The sequence below is a fragment of the Cetorhinus maximus genome, chromosome 27 (assembly GCF_964194155.1).
Source record: "Cetorhinus maximus chromosome 27, sCetMax3.hap1.1, whole genome shotgun sequence".
Classification (NCBI taxonomy): Eukaryota; Metazoa; Chordata; class Chondrichthyes; order Lamniformes; family Cetorhinidae; genus Cetorhinus; species Cetorhinus maximus.
Window position 1 is genome coordinate 8,601,824 of NC_135905.1, and position 19,341 is coordinate 8,621,164.

Genomic DNA, 19,341 nt, shown 5'->3' on the forward strand with positions numbered 1-19,341 from the left:
CCTGGGCATTGCTTGATGCTTCTCAACAATAGCACAGTTGCATTAGTCACTAAGCCATAGGGACATTTAATCTACAATCCCTCCCCCATCCCACAAATACCATAGCTTCTCTCCTTTTGGCAGAGAAGATTAAGAATAGATTTGATAGAGGTGTTCAAAATCATAAAGAATTTTGTTAGATTAAATAAGGAGAAACTATTTCCAGTGGTCAAAGGAGCAGTAACCAGAGCACACTGATTTAAGGTGATTGGCAAAGAACCAGAGACAAAATGGGAAAACATTTTTTGATGTAGCGACTTGTTGCGATCTGCGGTGTCCTGTCAGAAAGGGGGATGGAAGCAGATTCAATAGTAACATTCAAGAGAGAATTGGATAAACACTTGAATGGAAAAAAAACACATGGTTATGGGAAAAGAGCAAGGTAGTGGGATAATTGGATAGCTCTACCAAAGAGCCAGCACAGGAACAATGGGCTAGATGGTTTCCTTCTATGATTCATTCTATGATTCAATGATTAATGTCAACATATAAATGTTTGCTTATGAGTGCAGCCCAGAAAATGTAATTTCTCATTAACAGTGACTCTAAACCATTGCTCTGTCTGTTGCATAAGGTTGAGCGTTGCATCAAAGATATTGGCTTCATTTCCCTTGTAAAGATTTTCAACAGCTTCTTCACAACACACTGTTACTACTTCAAACATGTTCCTTGTTTTCAATCAATAGGCAATGGAAATGGTGATTGTATTGGTGCAGGACACTGAGTCGCTAAGGGAGGGATTGTGGGGTAAATGTCCTTTTGGTTTAGAGCCGAACACAACTGTGTTATTGTTGAGAAACCTTAAGCAATGGCCAGGATCGTCCTCTTGGAGGGGGGATGAAGAGTCATTTCCTAGTTGCTCACGTGCAATAACTGGCAAGACCAGTCAGTCTGCTAGAAAGGAAAATCTGAGAGAAAGTAGTAGGATTTATACTAGAAGTAGATAGGCAGACAATTAGATAGATAGTTGTAGTAATTATGGTTGCTGCATTTGGACATGGACTGCTTCAGTATCTGAGAAGTCGTGATGATTGTGCAATCATCAGCGAACATCCCCACTTCTGACCTTATGATGGAAGGAAGGTCATTGATGAAGCAGCTGAAGATAGTTGGGTCGAGGACACTACCCTGAGGAACTCCTGCAGTGATGTTCTGCAGCTGAGATGACTGACCTCCAACAACCACAACCATCTTCCTTTGTGCTAGGTATGACTCCAAGCAGCCAAGAGTTTTCCCCGATTCCCACTGACTCCAGTTTTGCTAGGGCTCCTTGATGCCACACTCTGTCAAATGCAGCCTTGATGTCAAGGGCAGTCACTCTCACCTCACCTCGGGAGTTCAGCTCTTTTGTCCATATTTGAACCAAGGCTGTAATGAAGTCAGGAGCTGAGTGGCCCTGGCGGAACCCAAACTGGATGTCGATGAGCAAGTTATTGCTAAGCAAGTGCCGCTTGATAGCGCTCGTGAAAACTGCACCGTACCACCCTTCCTCAAACAGACTGGCTGAAAAGGTGGTTCAAACGTTCAGAACAGGCATGAAAAAGCTAACTGGCAATTCCTTGGCAACCAAGCTAGCTCGCTTTCTTTTTCATTACAGGACCAGCCCTCATACAACAACAGGTGTCACACCTACGAAGTTATTGTTGAAACACCATCTCAGGACGAGACTGAGCTTAAAAATGCTGAACTTAGAGGGGAAGGTGGAAAGGAGTCAGGGAAGCCAGAAAACTAAACCACACTGGCATAGTTGCGAGAGGAAATTTACCATGGGAGAGCCGGTATATGTGAAAAGCTTCAGGGAAGGACCAAAATGATTACCGGGTGAAACAAGTGTGGTGACTGGGCCTCTGTCTTACCACATGGAGGTGGAAGGCCAGGTCATCCATAAACATGTGGACCATTTAAGGAAGAGAGAGACAAATCACCAAGATTTGATTCCATCAATGATCATGACCGGGTCTGCGTTTCCCTGTTGAGGCTACTCAACCCAGAACTGACATGTTTGATGTTCCTGTAAGAGTTGAGGATACAGAACTGCAAGTGCCCAACGAAGCACCTGATGTTCAGGCAACTCCGGAAAAGGAGGTTCCTAACAAAGAATCTGAAGTTGTGGACATGTGACCTTCCACACGTACCAGGAAACCACCTGAAAGACTGAACTTGTAAATTCCTTACCCAGTGTATATATTCTTTTGTCTTGAAAAATATGTACATGTAAATATATGTATAGCTGAGTTAAAGGAGGAGGAATGCAGTAATTATGGTTTTATTTCATGTGTAATGTACCTTTAAGAATAATACTTGTTAGGCAAGATTACATGATCTGTAGTAACCAATAGGAGAGTAGCACAGGCTACCTCAGCAATCAGTGCAAAGATAAAGTTGGAGTTGAAAGCACACATGTAGTTACTGCTGAGTATATTGTAAATAAACTTAAAGTTTCCACCCAAGAAATGTCTGCTGATCAACTCTATCATTAATAATACAACTCAGCCACCCTACAACAATAATAAAGGACAATCATCCCATCTAATCTATGCTGGTGTTCACACCCCAAATCAGCTTCTTCCTACCCCTTTTCATCTCACTGTACCAGAATATCCTTCTGTTTCTTACTTTATCATCTTCCCCTTAAATGTATTATGCTATTCACCGTAAATACTTCTTGTGGTATTCTAACCATTCTCTGGGTGAAGAAGTTTCTCCTGAATTCCCTATTAGAATTGTTGGTGACCATCCTATACTTATGGCCCCTTGTTTAGGTTCCCTCCACAAGTGACAACATCTTTTCTCCATCTCTTCTGTCAAACCCTTCCATAATCTTAAAGAGCTCAATCAGATTACCTCCTACCCTTGTTTTTTTCAAGAGAAAGGAGTTCCAGCCTGTTTGATCTTTCCTGATAGGTATAACCTACATAGATAGACCAACAGGTCAATAGAGTGTGAGACAGACAGCTATATATTGAGAGCAGTCCATGCTGACATCTATATTTATTGGGTTTTCAGACTGGCCGAGGGACTGTGGTATCCCCCAATTTTTGCCGAACGTTGTTGGGAGGATCGTATCCGGTAATGAGGCACGTCCACATTCCTGGCCATGGCAAGTCTCTTTACAGGTAAACGGCTCAATGGGGAGCACTGATATACAACAATACATCGGTCTGGGATCGAAAACATCTGCTGCAAGAGGGTATTCTGGAATAGAGAACACCATGGTCAGCCCATCGCTCCAGTGTCAGCTGTTTGGAAGAGCTATCCAGTCCGTCACATTCCCTTGCTCCTTTAACATTTATCTTTTTTCAAGTATTATCTGAAGAAGAGTCATATGGACTCGAAATGTTAACTTTGTTTCTCTCTCCACAGATGCTGCCAGACCTGCTGAATTTTTCCAGCATTTTCTGTTTTCATTATCTTGAAGGACAGCCTCAGCAGTGAAATTTAAAGGGTTCATTAGCTACCTACCCATCAATTCCCGGTTGACTCCTTATAGCTGTTGGCACAATTCTACAAGTGTTTGGTCCCATTGACTGCATTGCTTTGCAGATGCCGCATGCTAACTCTGCCATGTACCAGAACCAAAAAGGATTCCACTCCCTCAACATCCAGCTGATGTGAGCATAAGCAGTGCATCATACAGGTCAATGCCTGGTATACTGGCAGCAGTCATGATGCCTTCAATCTGCGGGAGTCCACTGTGCCAGCTGCGTGTCAGCCACATGGCAAACCAAAGAGTTGCTACTTGGTAACAAGTACTGTCTGCAGACAACATGGTTTGGCTCCGATTTGCAACTCACATACGTGTGCACAGCACGCATACATTGAGAGCAATGCTGCCACAATGTGATCGAAATCTTTCTGCCAGCTACTGTTCTCTCCATGCCTCTCTCTGGGTTTGTCTCTGACTCTAAACCTCCACTTGCAACCGGCTCTGAGGAACCACCACTGGATTCCCCACTCACCCCTTCCCACCCCTCTCTGATCGGCAAGTTGCACAGTCGCTGTCAAGATTATACAATTGAACACCCGACTGTCAAAATGATTCAGGGACTCACACCAATTCCGTTGGGTAGGGTGCCCTCCTATTTTGAATTCCTTCTTGGGGGGGTGTGAACATTGCTGGCAAGGCCAGAATTTATTCCCATCCCTAATTGCCCTTGAGAATGTGGTGGTGAGGCGCCCTCTTGGACCACTACAGTCTGTGTGGTGTTAGGGAGGGAGTTCCAGGATTTTGGCTCAGTGATGATGAAGGAATGGCAATATAGTTCTAAATCAGGATGGCAAGTGACTTGGGTGTGGAACTTGAAGATGATGGTGTTACCATGCGCCTGCTGCTCTTGTCCTTCCCATGAGCCTGCTGCCTGGTAAAATGAGTTGCATGATAATTAACTCTTCCACCACGGCCCCAATTTTAAATGAATTGGCAGGAACTAGGCAACTTATGGTCAGACACCCATTTGACATTCAAGTCTATGCAGTGTAAAATTGAGAAGGGCAGAAGGGAGTAAAGCGAACACCTGATCCAAACCCACCGTTTGCCCTGCTGGGCGTGTTAGGTTAAGATCAGGGGAGGCATCTGTGATGCAAAGAATTCAGTTCACAGTTGACAATAATTTTCCTACTTTGAGAAAAATCAAGATAACAGGAAACATGGGATTGCAGAAAAAACATCTCTGCTGTGTACAGGCCCCTTTGCCCAATAAGTAAAGAAATAAAAACTGTAGAGAAGCCTGCATTGCCTTTTCAAAAACGTTTATACACATGATCTCAAGAAATGGTTGAAGGCACTGGATACAACAAAAGCAATGGGCTCTGACCACATCCCAGTTGTAGAATGAAGACTTGTGCTCCAGAACTAGCTGTTTGCCTAATTAAGCTGTTCCAATACACTTACAACACTGGCAACTACCTGACAATGTGGAAAATTGTCCACAAAAAGCAGGACAAATTACTGCCCTGACACTGTACTTTTGATCATCAGCAAAATGACAGATGGTGTCGCTGATAGTACTATCAGACAACACTTACTCAGTTATAACCTGCTCACCAATGCTCAGTTTGCACCACTCAGCTCCTGATTACAGCCTCAGTCCAAACATGAACAAAGGTCAAGAGACGAGGAGAGAGTGACTACCACTGACATTAAGGCAGCATTTGACCGAATGTGGCATCAACAAGCCCTAGCAAAATTGAAGTCATTGGGAATCAGGGGGAAAACTCTCCACTGGTTGAAGTCATACAGAACACAAAAGGAGATGGTTGTGATTGTTGGAGGCCAATCATCTCAGCCCAGGACATTGCTGCAGGAGTTCCTCAGGGTCTTATGCTAATGTAAAATTTTTTTATGGAAAATCGCTAATGTAACCCCCGTTTAAGAAGGGAGTGAGGCAAAAGACGGGAAATTACAGGCCGATTAGTCTGACCTCAGTCGTTGGTAAGATTTTAGAGTCCATTATTAAGGATGAGATTTCAGAATACTTGGAAGTGCATGGTGAAATAGGGCAAAGTCAGCATGGTTTCATCAAGGGGAGGTCATGCCTGACAAATCTGTTAGAATTCTTTGAGGAGGTAACGAGTAGGTTAGACAAAGGAGAGCCAATGGATGTTATCTACTTGAACTTCCAGAAGGCCTTTTTTTTAGATATATAAAGGGTAAGAGGGAGGAAAAAGTGGACATTGGGCCGCTGGAAAATGACGCTGGAGAAGTAGTAGTGGGGAACAAAGAAATGGCGGAGGAACTGAACGGGTACTTTGCGTCAGTCTTCACGGTGGAAGACACGAGTAACATCCCCAAAGTTCAAGAGGGTCGGGGGGGCAGAGGTGAGTATGGTGGCCATTACCAAGGAGAAGGTGCTAGGAAAACTGAAAGGTCTGAAGGTGGATAAATCACCTGGGCCAGATGGATTACACCCCAGAGTTCTGAAGGAGATAGCTGAAGAGATAGTGGAGGTGTTAGTGGTGATCTTTCAGGAATCACTGGAGTCAGGGAGGGTCCCAGAGGACTGGAAAATCGCTAATGTAACCCCCCTGTTTAAGAAGGGAGTGAGGCAAAAGACGGGAAACTACAGGCCGATTAGCCTGACCTCAGTTGTTGGTAAGATTTTAGAGTCCATTATTAAGGATGAGATTTCAGAATACTTGGAAGTGCATGGTAAAATAGGGCAAAGTCAGCATGGTTTCATCAAGGGGAGGTCATGCCTGACAAATCTGTTAGAATTCTTTGAGGAGGTAACGAGTAGGTTAGACAAAGGAGAGCCAATGGATGTTATCTACTTGAACTTCCAGAAGGCCTTCGACAAGGTGCCACACAGGAGGCTGCTCAGTAAGATAAGAGCCCATGGTGTTAGAGGCAAGGTACTAGCATGGATAGAAGATTGGCTGTCTAGCAGGAGGCAGAGAGTGAGGATAAGGGGGTCCTTCTCAGGATGGCGGCCGGTGACTAGTGGAGTTCCGCAGGGGTCAGTATTGGGACCACAACTTTTCACTTTATACATTAATGATCTAGATGAAGGAACTGAGGGCATCCTGGCTAAGTTTGCAGATGATACAAAGATATGTGGAGGGACAGGTAGTATTGAGGAGGCGGGGAGGCTGCAGAAGGATTTGGACAGGTTAGGAGAATGGGCAAAGAAGTGGCACATGGAATACAAGGTGGGGAAATGTGAGGTCATGCACTTTGGTAGGAAGAATAGAAGCATAGACTATTTTCTAAATGGGGAGAGAATTCAGAAATCTGGAGTGCAAAGGGACTTGAGAGTCCTAGTCCAGTATTCTCTTCAGGTTAACTTGCAGGTTGAGTCGGTAGTTAGGAAGGCAAATGCAATGTTGGCATTTATTTCGAGAGGACTAGAATATAAAAGCAGGGATGTGCTGCTGAGGCTTTATAAGGCACTGGTCAGACCACATTTAGAACATAGTGAGCAATTTTGGGCCCCGTACCTCAGGAAGGATGTTCTGGCCCTGGAGGGGGTCCAGAGGAGGTTCACGAGAACGATCCCAGGAATGAAAGGCTTAACCTATGAGGAACGTTTGAGGACTCTGGGTCTATACTCAATGGAGTTTAGAAGGATGAGGGGGGATTTGATTGAAACTTACAGAATACTAAAAGGCCTGGATAGAGTGGACATGGGGAAGATGTTTCCATTAGTAGGAAAGACTAGGACCCAAGTGTACAGCCTCAGAGTAAAGGGAAGACCTTTTAGAACAGAGATGAGGAGAAACTTCTTTAGCCAGAGAGTGGTGAATCTATGGAATTCATTGTCACAGAAGGCTGTGGAGGCCAGGTCATTGAGTGTATTTAAGACCGAGATAGATAGGTTCTTGATTGGTAAGGGGATCAAAGGTTACCGGGCGAAGGCGGGAGAATGGGGTTGAGAAACTTATCAGCCATGACTGAATGGCGGAGCAGACTCGATGGGCCGAATGGCCTAATTTCTGCTCCTATGTCTTATGGTCTAACCATTTTCAGCTGCTTCATCAATGACCTCCCGTCTATCATAAGTTCAGAAGTGGGGATTTTTGCGGATGATTGTACAGTGCTCAGCACAATTCACAACTCCTCGGACACCAAAGCAGACCATGTCCATATTCAGCAAGACTTGGACAACATTCAGGCTTGGGCCGATAAGTAGCAAGTAACATTTGTGCCACACAAATGCCAAGCAATGACCCTCTCAACAAGAGAGAATATAATCATCTCCCCTTGACATTCAACAGCATTACCACCTTTGAATCTCCCACCATCAACATCTTGGGTTACTACTGACCAGAAACTGAACTGGACTAGCCATATAAATATTACGGCTACAAGAGCTGGTCAGAGACCTGGAATCCTACAGCAAGGAACACACCTCCTGACTCCCCAAAACCTGTCCACCATCTATAAGGCGCAATTCAGGAGTGTGATGGAATACTCTCCACTTGCCTTGGTGAGTGCACCTCCAACAACACTCAAGAAGCTTGACACCATTCAGGGGTAAAGCAGCCCGCTTGATTGGCACCCCATTCGCCACCTTAAACATTAAACTCCCTCCACCACTGAAGCACAGTGGCAGCACTGTGTTCCATCAACAAGATGTTCTGCAGCAACTTACCAAGGCCCCTTTGACAGCATCTTCCAAACCCGTGACCTCCACCACTCAGAAGGACAAGGGCAGCGGATACATGGGAGCAACGCCACCTGCAAGTTCCCCTCCAAGCCACTCACCAACCTGACTTGGAACTATATCATCATTCTTTTACTATCGCTGGGTTAAAATCCTGGAACTCCCTCCCTAACAGCACAGTGGGTGTACCTACACCACATGGACTGCAGCGGTTCAAGATGGCAGCTCACCACCACCTTCTCAAGGACAATTAGGGATGAGTAACAAATACTAGCCTTGCCAGTGATGCTGACATCCCATGAAAGAAGTGAAAAATGTTTTAATTTGTTTCTTCCAGGCAGGTGGATAATGAAAGTTGGTTACAAAAGCAAAATCCTGCAGATGCTGGAAATCTGAAACTAAAAACCAAAAATACTTGAAATACCCAGTAGGCCAAGCAGCATGTGCGGAGAGAAACAGAGTTAACGTTTCAGGTCGATGATGACCCTTCATCAGAACTGAGGAAAGATAGAAATGCAATAAGTTTTGAGTAAGCGCAAGTGGGAAGGGGAGGTAGAACAAAAGGGTAGGTCTGTGATCAGGTAACAGAAGAGATTAAATGACAAGTTGTTTTGGTGGTCCTAGTATAGAATAGTAAAAAAACAAAAGATGTGTCCAGATGAGGCGTGGATGGCTGGTTAGCAGCCGCCCGAACGCAAAGTGAAGGAATTAGAAGGAAACGAGAACCCAAGAAAAGCAAAAAAAGCACAAAATGGAGGGAGCAGCTATGATCTAAATTGTTGAAACTCAACTTTGAGTCCAGATGGCTGTAAAGTGCCGAGTCAAAAGATGAGATGCTGTTCCTCGGGCTTACATTGAGCTTCATTGGAACACTGTAGCAGGCCAAGGACGGAGAGGAAAGAATGGGACTAAGGTGGAGAATTAAAATGACAAGTGACAAGAAACTCAAAGTCATGCTTGCAGACTGAACTTAGGTGTTCCGGAAAGCAGTCACCCATCTTTGTTTGATCTCCCCATTGTGGTCTCCTACACCCATTACCCAATCTCTGAGGGTCATATGTAACCATTAGCCATAAGACTGTAGAGTAACTTTTCTTTCTCACTTGCTAGGTGCGCTCCAGGGGGAGTAGGTTCTACAACCATGTATGTGGTGGGACCCTCATTCACAAACGCTGGGTCCTGACTGCCGCACATTGCTTTCAAAAGTAAGTGAACAAAAGCTTGGGGCACTGTATTTGAATAACACATCGCATTAGGACTAGTGAAGTGTGTCTGTATTAAGGTTCCAGTGGATCTGTAAACAGAATTGGTGATAATGTGACTGGATTATTCAATTGGTGGTGGTATCTGTCATTAACATAGAATCATAGAATAGTTGCAACACATTAGGAGACCATTTGGCTGGTCATGTCTATGCTGGCTTCCTGCAAGAACAACACACTTAGTCCCACTCACCCACCTCTTCCCCATAGTCCTGCAAATCGTTGCTCTCCTGATAATTATCCAGTTCCTTTTTGAAGGCTTCAATTGAATCTGCCTCCACCACACTCTCAGGTAGTGCATTCCAGATCCTAACCACTCACTGTGTAAAAGCGTTTTTCCTTATGTCGCCATTGCTTCTTTTGCCAATCACCTTAAATCAATGTCCTCTGGTTTTTGATTCTTCAGCCTAGTTTCTCCCTATCTACTCTGTCCAGAACTTTCAATTTTGAACACCTCAATAAAATCTCCTCTTAATCCTCTTTTCTCTGGGGAGAACAGTCCCAGCATCTCCAATCAATCTATCCATGTAGCTAGAGTTCCTCATCCCTGGAATCATTCCTGCACTCTCTCTAATACCTTCACATTCTTCCTCAAATGTGGTGCCCAGAACTGGATGCTATACTCCAGCTGAGGCCAAATCAGTGTTTTATACAAGTTTATCATAACTTCCTTGCTTGTGTACTCTATGCCCCTATTTATAAAGCCCAGGGTCCCGTATGCTTTATTAACTGCTATTTCAACCTGCCTTTCCACCTTCAACGATTTATGCATATAAACTCCCAAGTCACCTGGATTCTGCACCCCCTTTAGAATTGTACACTTTAGTTTATATTGCCTCTCCTCATACTTCCTACCAACATGAACCGCTTCACACTTCTCTGCATTAAATTTCATCTGCCATTTTTCTAGTCAATTAGTCTATCTACGTCCTCTTGAAGTTTATCACTATCAGTTGCTTGGTCGTACAGAATGTGAATCTTGCTGAAAAGAGAGACATGTCGCCAAAGCTTTTCATCTTGCACTCATCAGGACAAACGCAAGAATGCCAGATTTCAAACGATCACAATTTATACTACAGAAGAAAAGGGGTGCTGATTGGTCAGCAAGTCAACATGATTGGCCAAGGCATTGCCATGGAGAAAACAACAGGAAACTATAGGCACCCCATGCTTCTGGATAATTCAAAAAAGGCGCAAGGCTTGAACATATTCCTTTAGCTTGCAGAGAATGGGCACCTGTGTATGAATATATGTCGCTTCTAGCAAGCATAAATGAGTCACATTATGAGCTCTGCCTATTACGAGCTGCTGAAGGAACACTATCATTATCCCCCTCACAGTTCACAATACTTCCAAGTTTTGTGTCATCAGCAAATTTTGAAATTGCACCCTGTATGCCCACGTTTAGGTCATTAATATAAATCAAGAAAAGCAGCGGTCCTAATACTGACACAGCCCAAAAAACAACGTTCACCACCATTCTCTCTCACTCACCCAATTTCATATCCATGCTGATACTCTTCCATTTACTCCATGAGCTTCAGCTTTGCTTACATACCTGTTATGCAGCACTTTATCAAATGCCTTTTGAAAGTCCATATACACCACATCAGTCACAATACTTTCATCAACCCTCTCTGTTACTTCATCAAAAATCTCAAGCAAGTTAGTTAAACACAATTGGCTCTTAATAAATCCATGCTGGCTTTCTTTAACCAACATTTGTCCAAGCGACTCTTAATTTTGTCCTGAATTATTGTTTCTAAATGTTTTCCCACCGCTGAGGTTAAGCTAACTGGCCTGTAGTTGCTTGGCTTATCCTTTTTTGAACAAGGGTTAACACTTGCAATTCTCCAGTCCTCTGGCACCACCCCGTTTCTGAGGAGAATTGGAAGATTCTGGCCAGCACCTCCAGAATGTCCATTATGTTTTTTTACATATCAATGAAAGCAAAGGAAATCAAATTTGTTTGTCCCTTCAGGCATAATTCCAGTGGGACTGAGGCAGAAGAACCCAGATATAGGCCAAGACCCTGAGATGTTTAGCCTTACTCCATACAAATGCATCTTAGGCCTGAGCTGGGGGCATGGCCAGGGCAGGGACTCCCTATCCTATGAGTTCTTGCTTCCCTGAGCCAACTGGGGCCTTGCACAAGGTCGAAGACCTGCATGTGCCCCACTTGGTCCAAGCCAGCCTAGATTCTTGGACTCCTGGGGGTCAAATATCCTTTTAAAAAAATATTATTGGCCTCTTTGTAGAGGTGGCAGAAGAGGCATGGACCTTATTTTTTGGAGGGAGGCATGGTCTTGAGACACCAGGAACTCCACTCCCGCAGACAGTAGGTGCCAGAATTTCCATCAGTGGTAGAGCTGGAAGGTGCCACAATGCTCCTAAGTGGCATGGGTACCCATTGGACCCTGGGATGCCCATTCAATGTACTCCAGCAGGGTCAATGCCACAGGCCATGAAGCTTGTGACTCTTGCAATTTCAGTGACTCATACCATTCTTTGTGAGGGGGTGGGGGGATGGTTGGGGCAGGGGTGTGGGAAGGGCTCCATGTCTGTCCCTACACTACCTTAAGGATCAATACTAAAGTGTAACAAAGCACCAGGAGGTGATGGAGACACTGGTCAGTGTACAGACACCTCCACTTATGTTTAAAAAGGAGCTGTAACTTCTAATGGAGTGGCAATTGAGTCAGATTGCCACTTCACTCAAATGCTCTTATCTAAAATTCCAGCCGATCCTATCTCACCCAACCTTCCGACTCAGGTTGGGCGAGATCTGGGCAGTGCAGTGTGTCAGGTGCTGTGGAGTCGAAGGTTAGTAAGCTATGCCCCCTTTTTTGCAGCACTGCCTGCCTTAAGCCAGGTAAGTTTAAAGGTCCAGCCAGGCTTAAAGGTCTTTGACATAGTAAGCATATAAAGTGGGTAGGATTTGCTGGTGGGAGAGGTTGCGCTGCGCCTTGGGGAGGGGGGAAGTCAGATTGGGCCTTATTAGGAGGGGGGAGGGGGGGGGAGTTGGGTTGAGTCGGGCTTTGGGAGGGGATGGGTCGGGCCTTGCCAGTGGGAGCTCCGGTTGGGTTGGGTCAGGTCGAGTCGGGGGGGGGGGGTGATGGTGGTGGTTGGGGGTTTGGGAAAGTCCCGTGGGGAACCGTGGAGAGGCGGGTGTTGGAGTTCCATGTTTCATGGAGGTGGGAGTCCCGGAGGGGGTGACTGGGAGAGTCCTTTGGTGGGGGGAGTAGTCGAGGAGTTTGGGAGACCCTCGGGTTTCTGGATGTGAGGGGAGTCATGGAGTGGGGTGGGGAGCGGTCAGTGTGGGTCTGCACAATGGTTACCCAGAAGTTAAAATTGGTTTTAATTCTTCTAACCTTTTCTGCGTAAATATTGATGTAACACAGTTGGAACAATCCGAAGTTTGCGATTTAAGGGGAGGCGATGGCGTAGTGGTATTGTTGCTGGACTAGTAATTCAGAGACCCAGGGTAATGCTCTAGGGACATGGGTTTCGATTCCTGCCCAGCAGATGGTGGAATTTGAATTCAATAAAAAAATCTGGAATTAAAGTCCAATGATGACCATGAAACCATTGCTGTTTGTCGTAAAAACCTATCTGGTTCACTAATGTTCTTTAGGGTAGGAAATATGCTGTCCTTACCTGGTTTGACCTACATGTGACTCCAGAGCCACAGCAATATCGTTGATCCTTAAATGCTCTCTGAGCAAGGGCAATTAGGGATGGGCAATAAATAAATCACAATTTTCGGATGATCCCCAGTGCAAGGCAATCGCCCATGGGAAGTTTGCATTTCCCAGGCAATTGTCATGCAAATCTTACCTGGGAATCTCTGGGGATGGGGGTCCCCCAGCGCATCTTTGGGGTACCCCCGAGATACGATGCCCTAGATCTCAGAAGTTACGGCCCATGACAATTCAGCAATTCCAGCATGAAACCATTTATCTTGGAAGCTTAACCCTTGACCCAAACCATTGTCCATTCCAGAGGCAAAGCGGAGGATGCTGCGAATTGGCGTATTGTCCTCGGTAAACACAACCTGAATCGTACTGAACGGACAGAGAAGGTCTATCGTGTGAAAAAAATCTACAGACATGAACGCTTCCGCTATCCACTCCTCAATGAAATTGACTATGATATCGCCATGGTCAGATCAGCAGTGGAGATTCCACAAACCAGTTATGTCCGATATGCCTGCATGCCTGGGAAGACCAGCCAACTGCGTCCTGGGCACCTGTGCTGGGCCACAGGCTGGGGCGCCACCAGAGGTAAGGGAACAGCTTGAGGAACCAGGATTCAGTGGGTGAAAGCATTGTGATACTTTTCTATTGCCTCTCGAGCATAAGTCCAAATCGAAAACAGGGAGGGGTCTGGCTTTCAAAAGGGAATTGGATAATTATCTGAAGAGAAAAAAATTGTAGGGCTACAGGGAAAAGGCAGGGGCTAGCATTTGCATTTACAGAGAGCTCGCATTGACACAACATGCCAAATGGCCTCCTTCTATGCTGTAACCAATCTATCATTCTAGTCTGTACTGTGTCGTCCAGTCACCATGGTCTCCGGGAACTGGGTTGATGATCTTTGAGAGTCTGAAAGAAATTTCATGGAAGTTGCCTCCACCTAAATTGACCAGTTTTATTTTTCTGTGTTTTGTTTCGCCTCTTTCAGGGTCTGGGCACCTGGCTTGGTGGAGGAGGGAATTGGGGTCAGGAATGCCAACATTACAACACGACAGGATGGGTCCAGGCTTGTTGGACCCATTAGTCTTTTCCTATTCTTTGTTTCTGTATGAAAATGAAGATTCCTTCAAAAGAAAGAATACTGTACCATGGGCTAGAAGTCACCCTTGAGGTCTTCCAAAGCTTTCAAAAATATTTGCCACACATTATCTTTGACAATTATTGTTTCCTTTATCATCTACTTTGCAAAGAAATTGGTGTAAAGTGGCCCTTCTCACGTTGTTTTGAAAACAATCAAAATGATAAGACATCCCTTGTGCAGAATGCCCAGCTATCCATCTGATTGACTTGCAACCAAACCACAATAGAGTTTGGACAGAATTGGGCAGCTGTGGAACCTTGGTCACAACATCACAGGAAAGGACTGACGATGTAGTTGGTCACTCACTTCTACGCTACAAAGGTGCCTAAGCTCATTGTCTTCCCATCTGAGTTACTCTGGGTAATTGTAGAGAAAAGGTGGTTGTAAACACTTGTGTGAGAGCCCTCAAGGAAGTTCAGGCCTACTTGTCCGCATAAGCTCCATGGGCCACAAGTCCTGCATTTCTTTCTGTTTTTTCAGGAATACAGAGAATTCCCATTTCCTATTGCTGGATGCAGACTGAAGTTGTACAGACAAGTGGACATGAGGATGGGCTAACTGGGGCATTGAATATATTCAAGGCTGAGTTAGACAGATTTTTGATCTACAAGGGAGTCAAGGGTTATATGGGGCAGGCAGAAAAGTGGAGTTAAGGCCAAAATCAGATTAGTCATGATCTTATTGAATAGCAGAACAGATTGGATGGCCTACTCCTATTTTTTATGATCTGATGTTCTTACATCGCACTACTGTGCATCAGGGAGATATGGATGTGACTGTTCATTCTCCACAAAGCACAAGGTCCAGCATGACTGCATCAGCCCCACAAGGGCCATAATTACATTGATCAGATCTCTCAGTGTGTATTAGAAGCACAAGAACTGGCACAGCTATATCGCTATTCAGCTGATCTTCATTTATCCACCCTGAAGATCCCCCAACCCAATTGATTTCAGGGTCTATCCAGATATATCTGTTCTGTGTCCAGATCATTCCTTGTGTGACAATGAACTTGCTAATCTCAGCTCTAAATTTGTTCCTTTTTACCAATTTAAATCTCTGCATCAATTCAAAAAGAATGTTCCATAAGGAATCTTCCATGCACCTATTCTATTGTAAGTGGGCCTCTCTCCCAGACCCCTTGAATTCTGACTGTGTACAGATGTTCAATTGCTGACATCACTTGCTGAATATCTGGCATGTTGATGGCCCACTACCTACTCTCAGGCCTTTCTGTGATCCCACAGCTGCTGTGGTCAAGTTTTTTTTTCTTTATCCTTTCTTGGGATGTGGGCTCATTTGTTGCTCATTCCTAATTGCCATTGAACTGAGTGGCTTGCTAGGCCATTTTAGAGGGTAGCTGAGAGTCAATCACATTTTTGAGAGTCTGGAGTCACATTTAAGCCAGACTGGGTAAAGACAGCAGATTTCCTTCTCTAAAGGACAACAATTGATGATAATTTCATGGTCGCCATTACTGAGAGAGACTAACTTTAGTTAAAAAACTAAATATTCCAGATTTATTGATTGAATTTAAGTTCTGGATTACTAGTCCAGTGACATTACCACTACACCAGCAACTTCCCCTGGATATCGTAAATGAAAACAGAAAATGCTGGTAAAGCTCAGCAGGTCAGGCAGCATTGGTGGAGAGAGGAAGATAGGGTTAACGTTTCAGTTTGATGACCTTTCGACAGAACTAGAATGATGTCACAAATGAACAGCTTCTAAGGATGAATGAGGCCTGGGAAAGGGGATTAAGGGAATAAAGGGCTTCCGAAGTGTATTCGCTAGTGTAAGTAACACCACAGCCAATTAATGTACAACAAGTTCCCACAAACAAAAATGATTCTTGTTTTAGTGATGTTGATTGAGGGCTAGATATTAGCCATGGCATTGGGGATAACTCCCCTGCTCTTCTTCGAAATAGTGCATGGGATCTTTTATATCCACCTGAGAGGGCAGACAGGACCTCAGTTTAACACCTCATCCAAAAGAAGGCACCTCCGTAGGTACTGCACTGGAATGTTGCCCTGACTGAGGGCTCTGGAGCTCACACCTATCTGACTCAAAGTCAAGAGGGCTCCAGCTGAGCTATGGTTGGATATATATTCATACTTCAGCAATTCCAAGCTTAAGTAACACACAGCGCGGTAAAACTAAACAAAGTCATTCCAGCCCTGAGTAGGAGCGAAGAATTAAGCCAACCAAGTAACATGGAAGTCTTTTTCCTTTTATAAAACAGGACAAAAGGAAAATGTCACATTGTCTGAAGTGCTGAACCAAGCCAGGTTGCCAGTCATTGATCACCAAACCTGCAAACTGAAGAAATTCTGGGGGGACCGAGTGCGGGACACGATGATATGTGCTGGTTACAAAGATACAGAGGGACCTCCTGCTGCCTGCCAGGTAACTGGAAGGAAATAGGTTGGATTTTAACATCTTCCTCCCCATTTCACCCCTTTAAAAAGTCAGGGACAATTTAACTTTAAGTTTCGAAGTTTCATATGACAGGCAGAATTACATTTCAGAGACCCTTCAGGTAGCTTACAGTAAATGCTCCACCCTGAGCTTCTAGGACCAGAAGGATCACCATCTGTCTTGAATCTGCGGATCACCATTGGAGGAGCAGTAGAAAGCGTAGGTGGCTTCAGCACTTTTATGCAGGTGGAAATCGGCCAATGTGCTTATTCACTACATCTGATAGTGTGGGATCGACTGCATTAATGATGTGTTACTGGGATCTACTGTGTTTACTGGGATTCAGTGTTTAATGATGTGTTGTGAGGATCCACTGTGTTTAATGGTGTGTTATGGGGATCCACTGTGTTTAATGTTGTGTTACTGCGATCCACTGTGTTTACTGGCATGTTACTGGGATCCACTGTGTTTAATGGTGTGTTACTGGGATCCATTGTGCCGTATCTTGTGTTTCAGGGAGACTCTGGTGGTCCTCTCCTCTGTCAGCTTGGCTCACACAAGTGGGAAGTCCATGGAGTGGTCAGTTTCGGACCCATTGGCTGCACAGTTGAGAACAAGCCCAGTGTGTTTACCAGAACTACTGCCTACTTCCCCTGGATTGAGAAGACAAGAATACGGGATTATTTCTTTGACTAAAGTTAATGCTGGCTGCATCCCCAGCTCAGAAATGAATTTTAGGCAAACAGTAAGTGCTGTGATGTGTTAATTCTTCCATAAAAATAAAAGCTTTTGAAGGAAAAACTGCTGCCTGTGTTTATTCAAACTGCTGTGCGAATGACCCAACCCACCAAAGCCCCTCAGAGGTATTTATTTCAACATTCAATGTAAGGGACAGGCAATGTCACACATGTTTCAAAAGGAAAGAAGGGAACGCAAGAAAGAGAATAATAGAATGAGAGAGAAAGAAATAACTTGTAGCACCTTTCACAACTTCAGGACATCCCAAAGCACTTTTTTAAATTGTTTATTCATTCATGGGATATGGGTGTCACTGGTTAGGACAGCATTTATTGCCCATCCATAATTGCCCTTGAGAAGGTGGTGGTGAGCTGCCTTCTTGAACCGCTGCAGTCCATGTGGTGGAGGTAGACCCACAGTGCTGTTAGGGAGGGAATTCCAGGATTTTGTGAAGTGAAGTAACAGCGATATAGTTCCAAGACAGGATGGTGTGTGGCTTGGAGGGGAACTTGCAGGTGATGCATCTGCTGCCCTTACCTTTCTAGGTGGTAGAGGTCATGGGTTTTGAAGGTGCTGTCGAAGGAGCCTTGGTGAGTTGCTGCAGTGCATCTTGTAGATGGTACACACGACTGCCACTGTGCGTTGGTGGTGGAGGGAGTGAATGTTGAAGGTGGTGGATAGAATGCCAGTCAAGTGCATTGTCCTGGATGGTGTCGAGCTTCTTGAATGTTGCTCTCATCCAGGCACTGTACAGCCAACAAAATACTTAAGTGTTGTCACCATTATAATGTTGGAAACACTACTGTATGTGTGCACAAATTGTTGAAGGTGGCAGGACATGTTGAGAAAGCAATAAGGCATACCAGATCCTGGGCTTTACAAATAGAGGCATAGAGCACAAAAGCAAGGAAGTTATGGTGAACCTTCATAAAACTCTGCTTCTGCCTCAACTGGAGCATTATGTTCAATTCCAGACACCACCCTTTAGGAAGGATGTGAAGGCATTGAAGAGAATGCAGAAAAGATTAATGAGAATGGTTCCATGGTGAGGGACTTCAATTACGAAGATAGATTGGCAAAGCTGGGACTGTTCCCATAAAGGTTGAGAGGAGATTTGATTGAGGTGTTCGACATCATGAATGGTCTGGACAGAATAAATAGGGGGAAACTATTCCCATTGGTGAAAGAATTGAGAACCAGAGGGCAAGCGGTTAGGATCTGCAATGCACTGTTTGAAAGTGTAGTGGAGGCAGATTCAATTATGGCTTTCAAAAAGGAATTGGATAATTATCTGAAGAGAAAAAATATTCAGGGCTACAGGGAAAAGGAGGGAGTGGAACTAGCTGAGTAGCTCTTAGAGATCCTGCCCAGACACAATGGGCCAAATGGCCTCCTTCTATACTGTAATATTCTAGGATTCTAAAGGAGTGGTTGTAGTGAACACAATTCCTAAGTGTTGAGTCTGCAACATAAAATCTGCCATTGCCTCACACTCAGTTCCATTTGGACACCGGGTGTGATAAAACAACCACAACAGTTAAGACCTCAAATTGGAAGATGAACCTATGAGTTCAGCAATAAATTAATTGCTTACAATGGGCACTCATTTATTTATCTGTGTTGGTTGGAACCAACAGATTTGGTTTGAAATGAAAGTTTTAGGATGAAACCCCCGGTTTCTCCAACCTGAGTTGGCTAACCCCAGTATTCGAGAGAGAAGAGCTGGGGGTTAAATTAGCTAACCCACAAAAATGGGCACAGGGATCACAGTAGGCAATTAATCCTCACTGTTCATTGTGTTCCTGTCTTACATAACTGCTATGTCCAGTCAGCGCTACCCATACTGTTCACTGGCTGTATACATCAGCAGGGGGCTCAATACCACAAGTAACCAAAGCTATTTAAAGGCAGACCACACTTCTTAACAGGGTAGCTGCAAGAAG

The 19,341-nt window shown here is 44.6% G+C and overlaps 1 protein-coding gene and 1 long non-coding RNA gene across 4 annotated transcripts in view; one reads left to right on the forward strand and one right to left on the reverse strand.

The window, feature by feature from the left end:
* Nucleotides 1–17,461, forward strand: part of LOC144668530 (elastase-1) — a 52,178-nt gene extending 34,717 nt beyond the window's left edge. For 2 of the 3 annotated variants that reach the window (XM_078530661.1, XM_078530660.1), the window contains exons 2-6: nucleotides 3,046–3,155; nucleotides 9,252–9,346; nucleotides 13,406–13,686; nucleotides 16,485–16,648; nucleotides 17,177–17,461. In XM_078530661.1, coding sequence (XP_078386787.1) covers nucleotides 3,046–3,155; nucleotides 9,252–9,346; nucleotides 13,406–13,686; nucleotides 16,485–16,648; nucleotides 17,177–17,356 — 830 coding nt within the window. In that variant the 3' untranslated portion in view covers nucleotides 17,357–17,461. The remainder of the gene's footprint in view (nucleotides 1–3,045; nucleotides 3,156–9,251; nucleotides 9,347–13,405; nucleotides 13,687–16,484; nucleotides 16,649–17,176) is intronic. The other variant, XM_078530663.1, reaches the window with a different exon arrangement.
* The window catches only part of LOC144668532 (uncharacterized), a 66,822-nt gene that overhangs the window by 46,794 nt on the left and 687 nt on the right, over nucleotides 1–19,341 (reverse strand). The window lies entirely within an intron of this gene.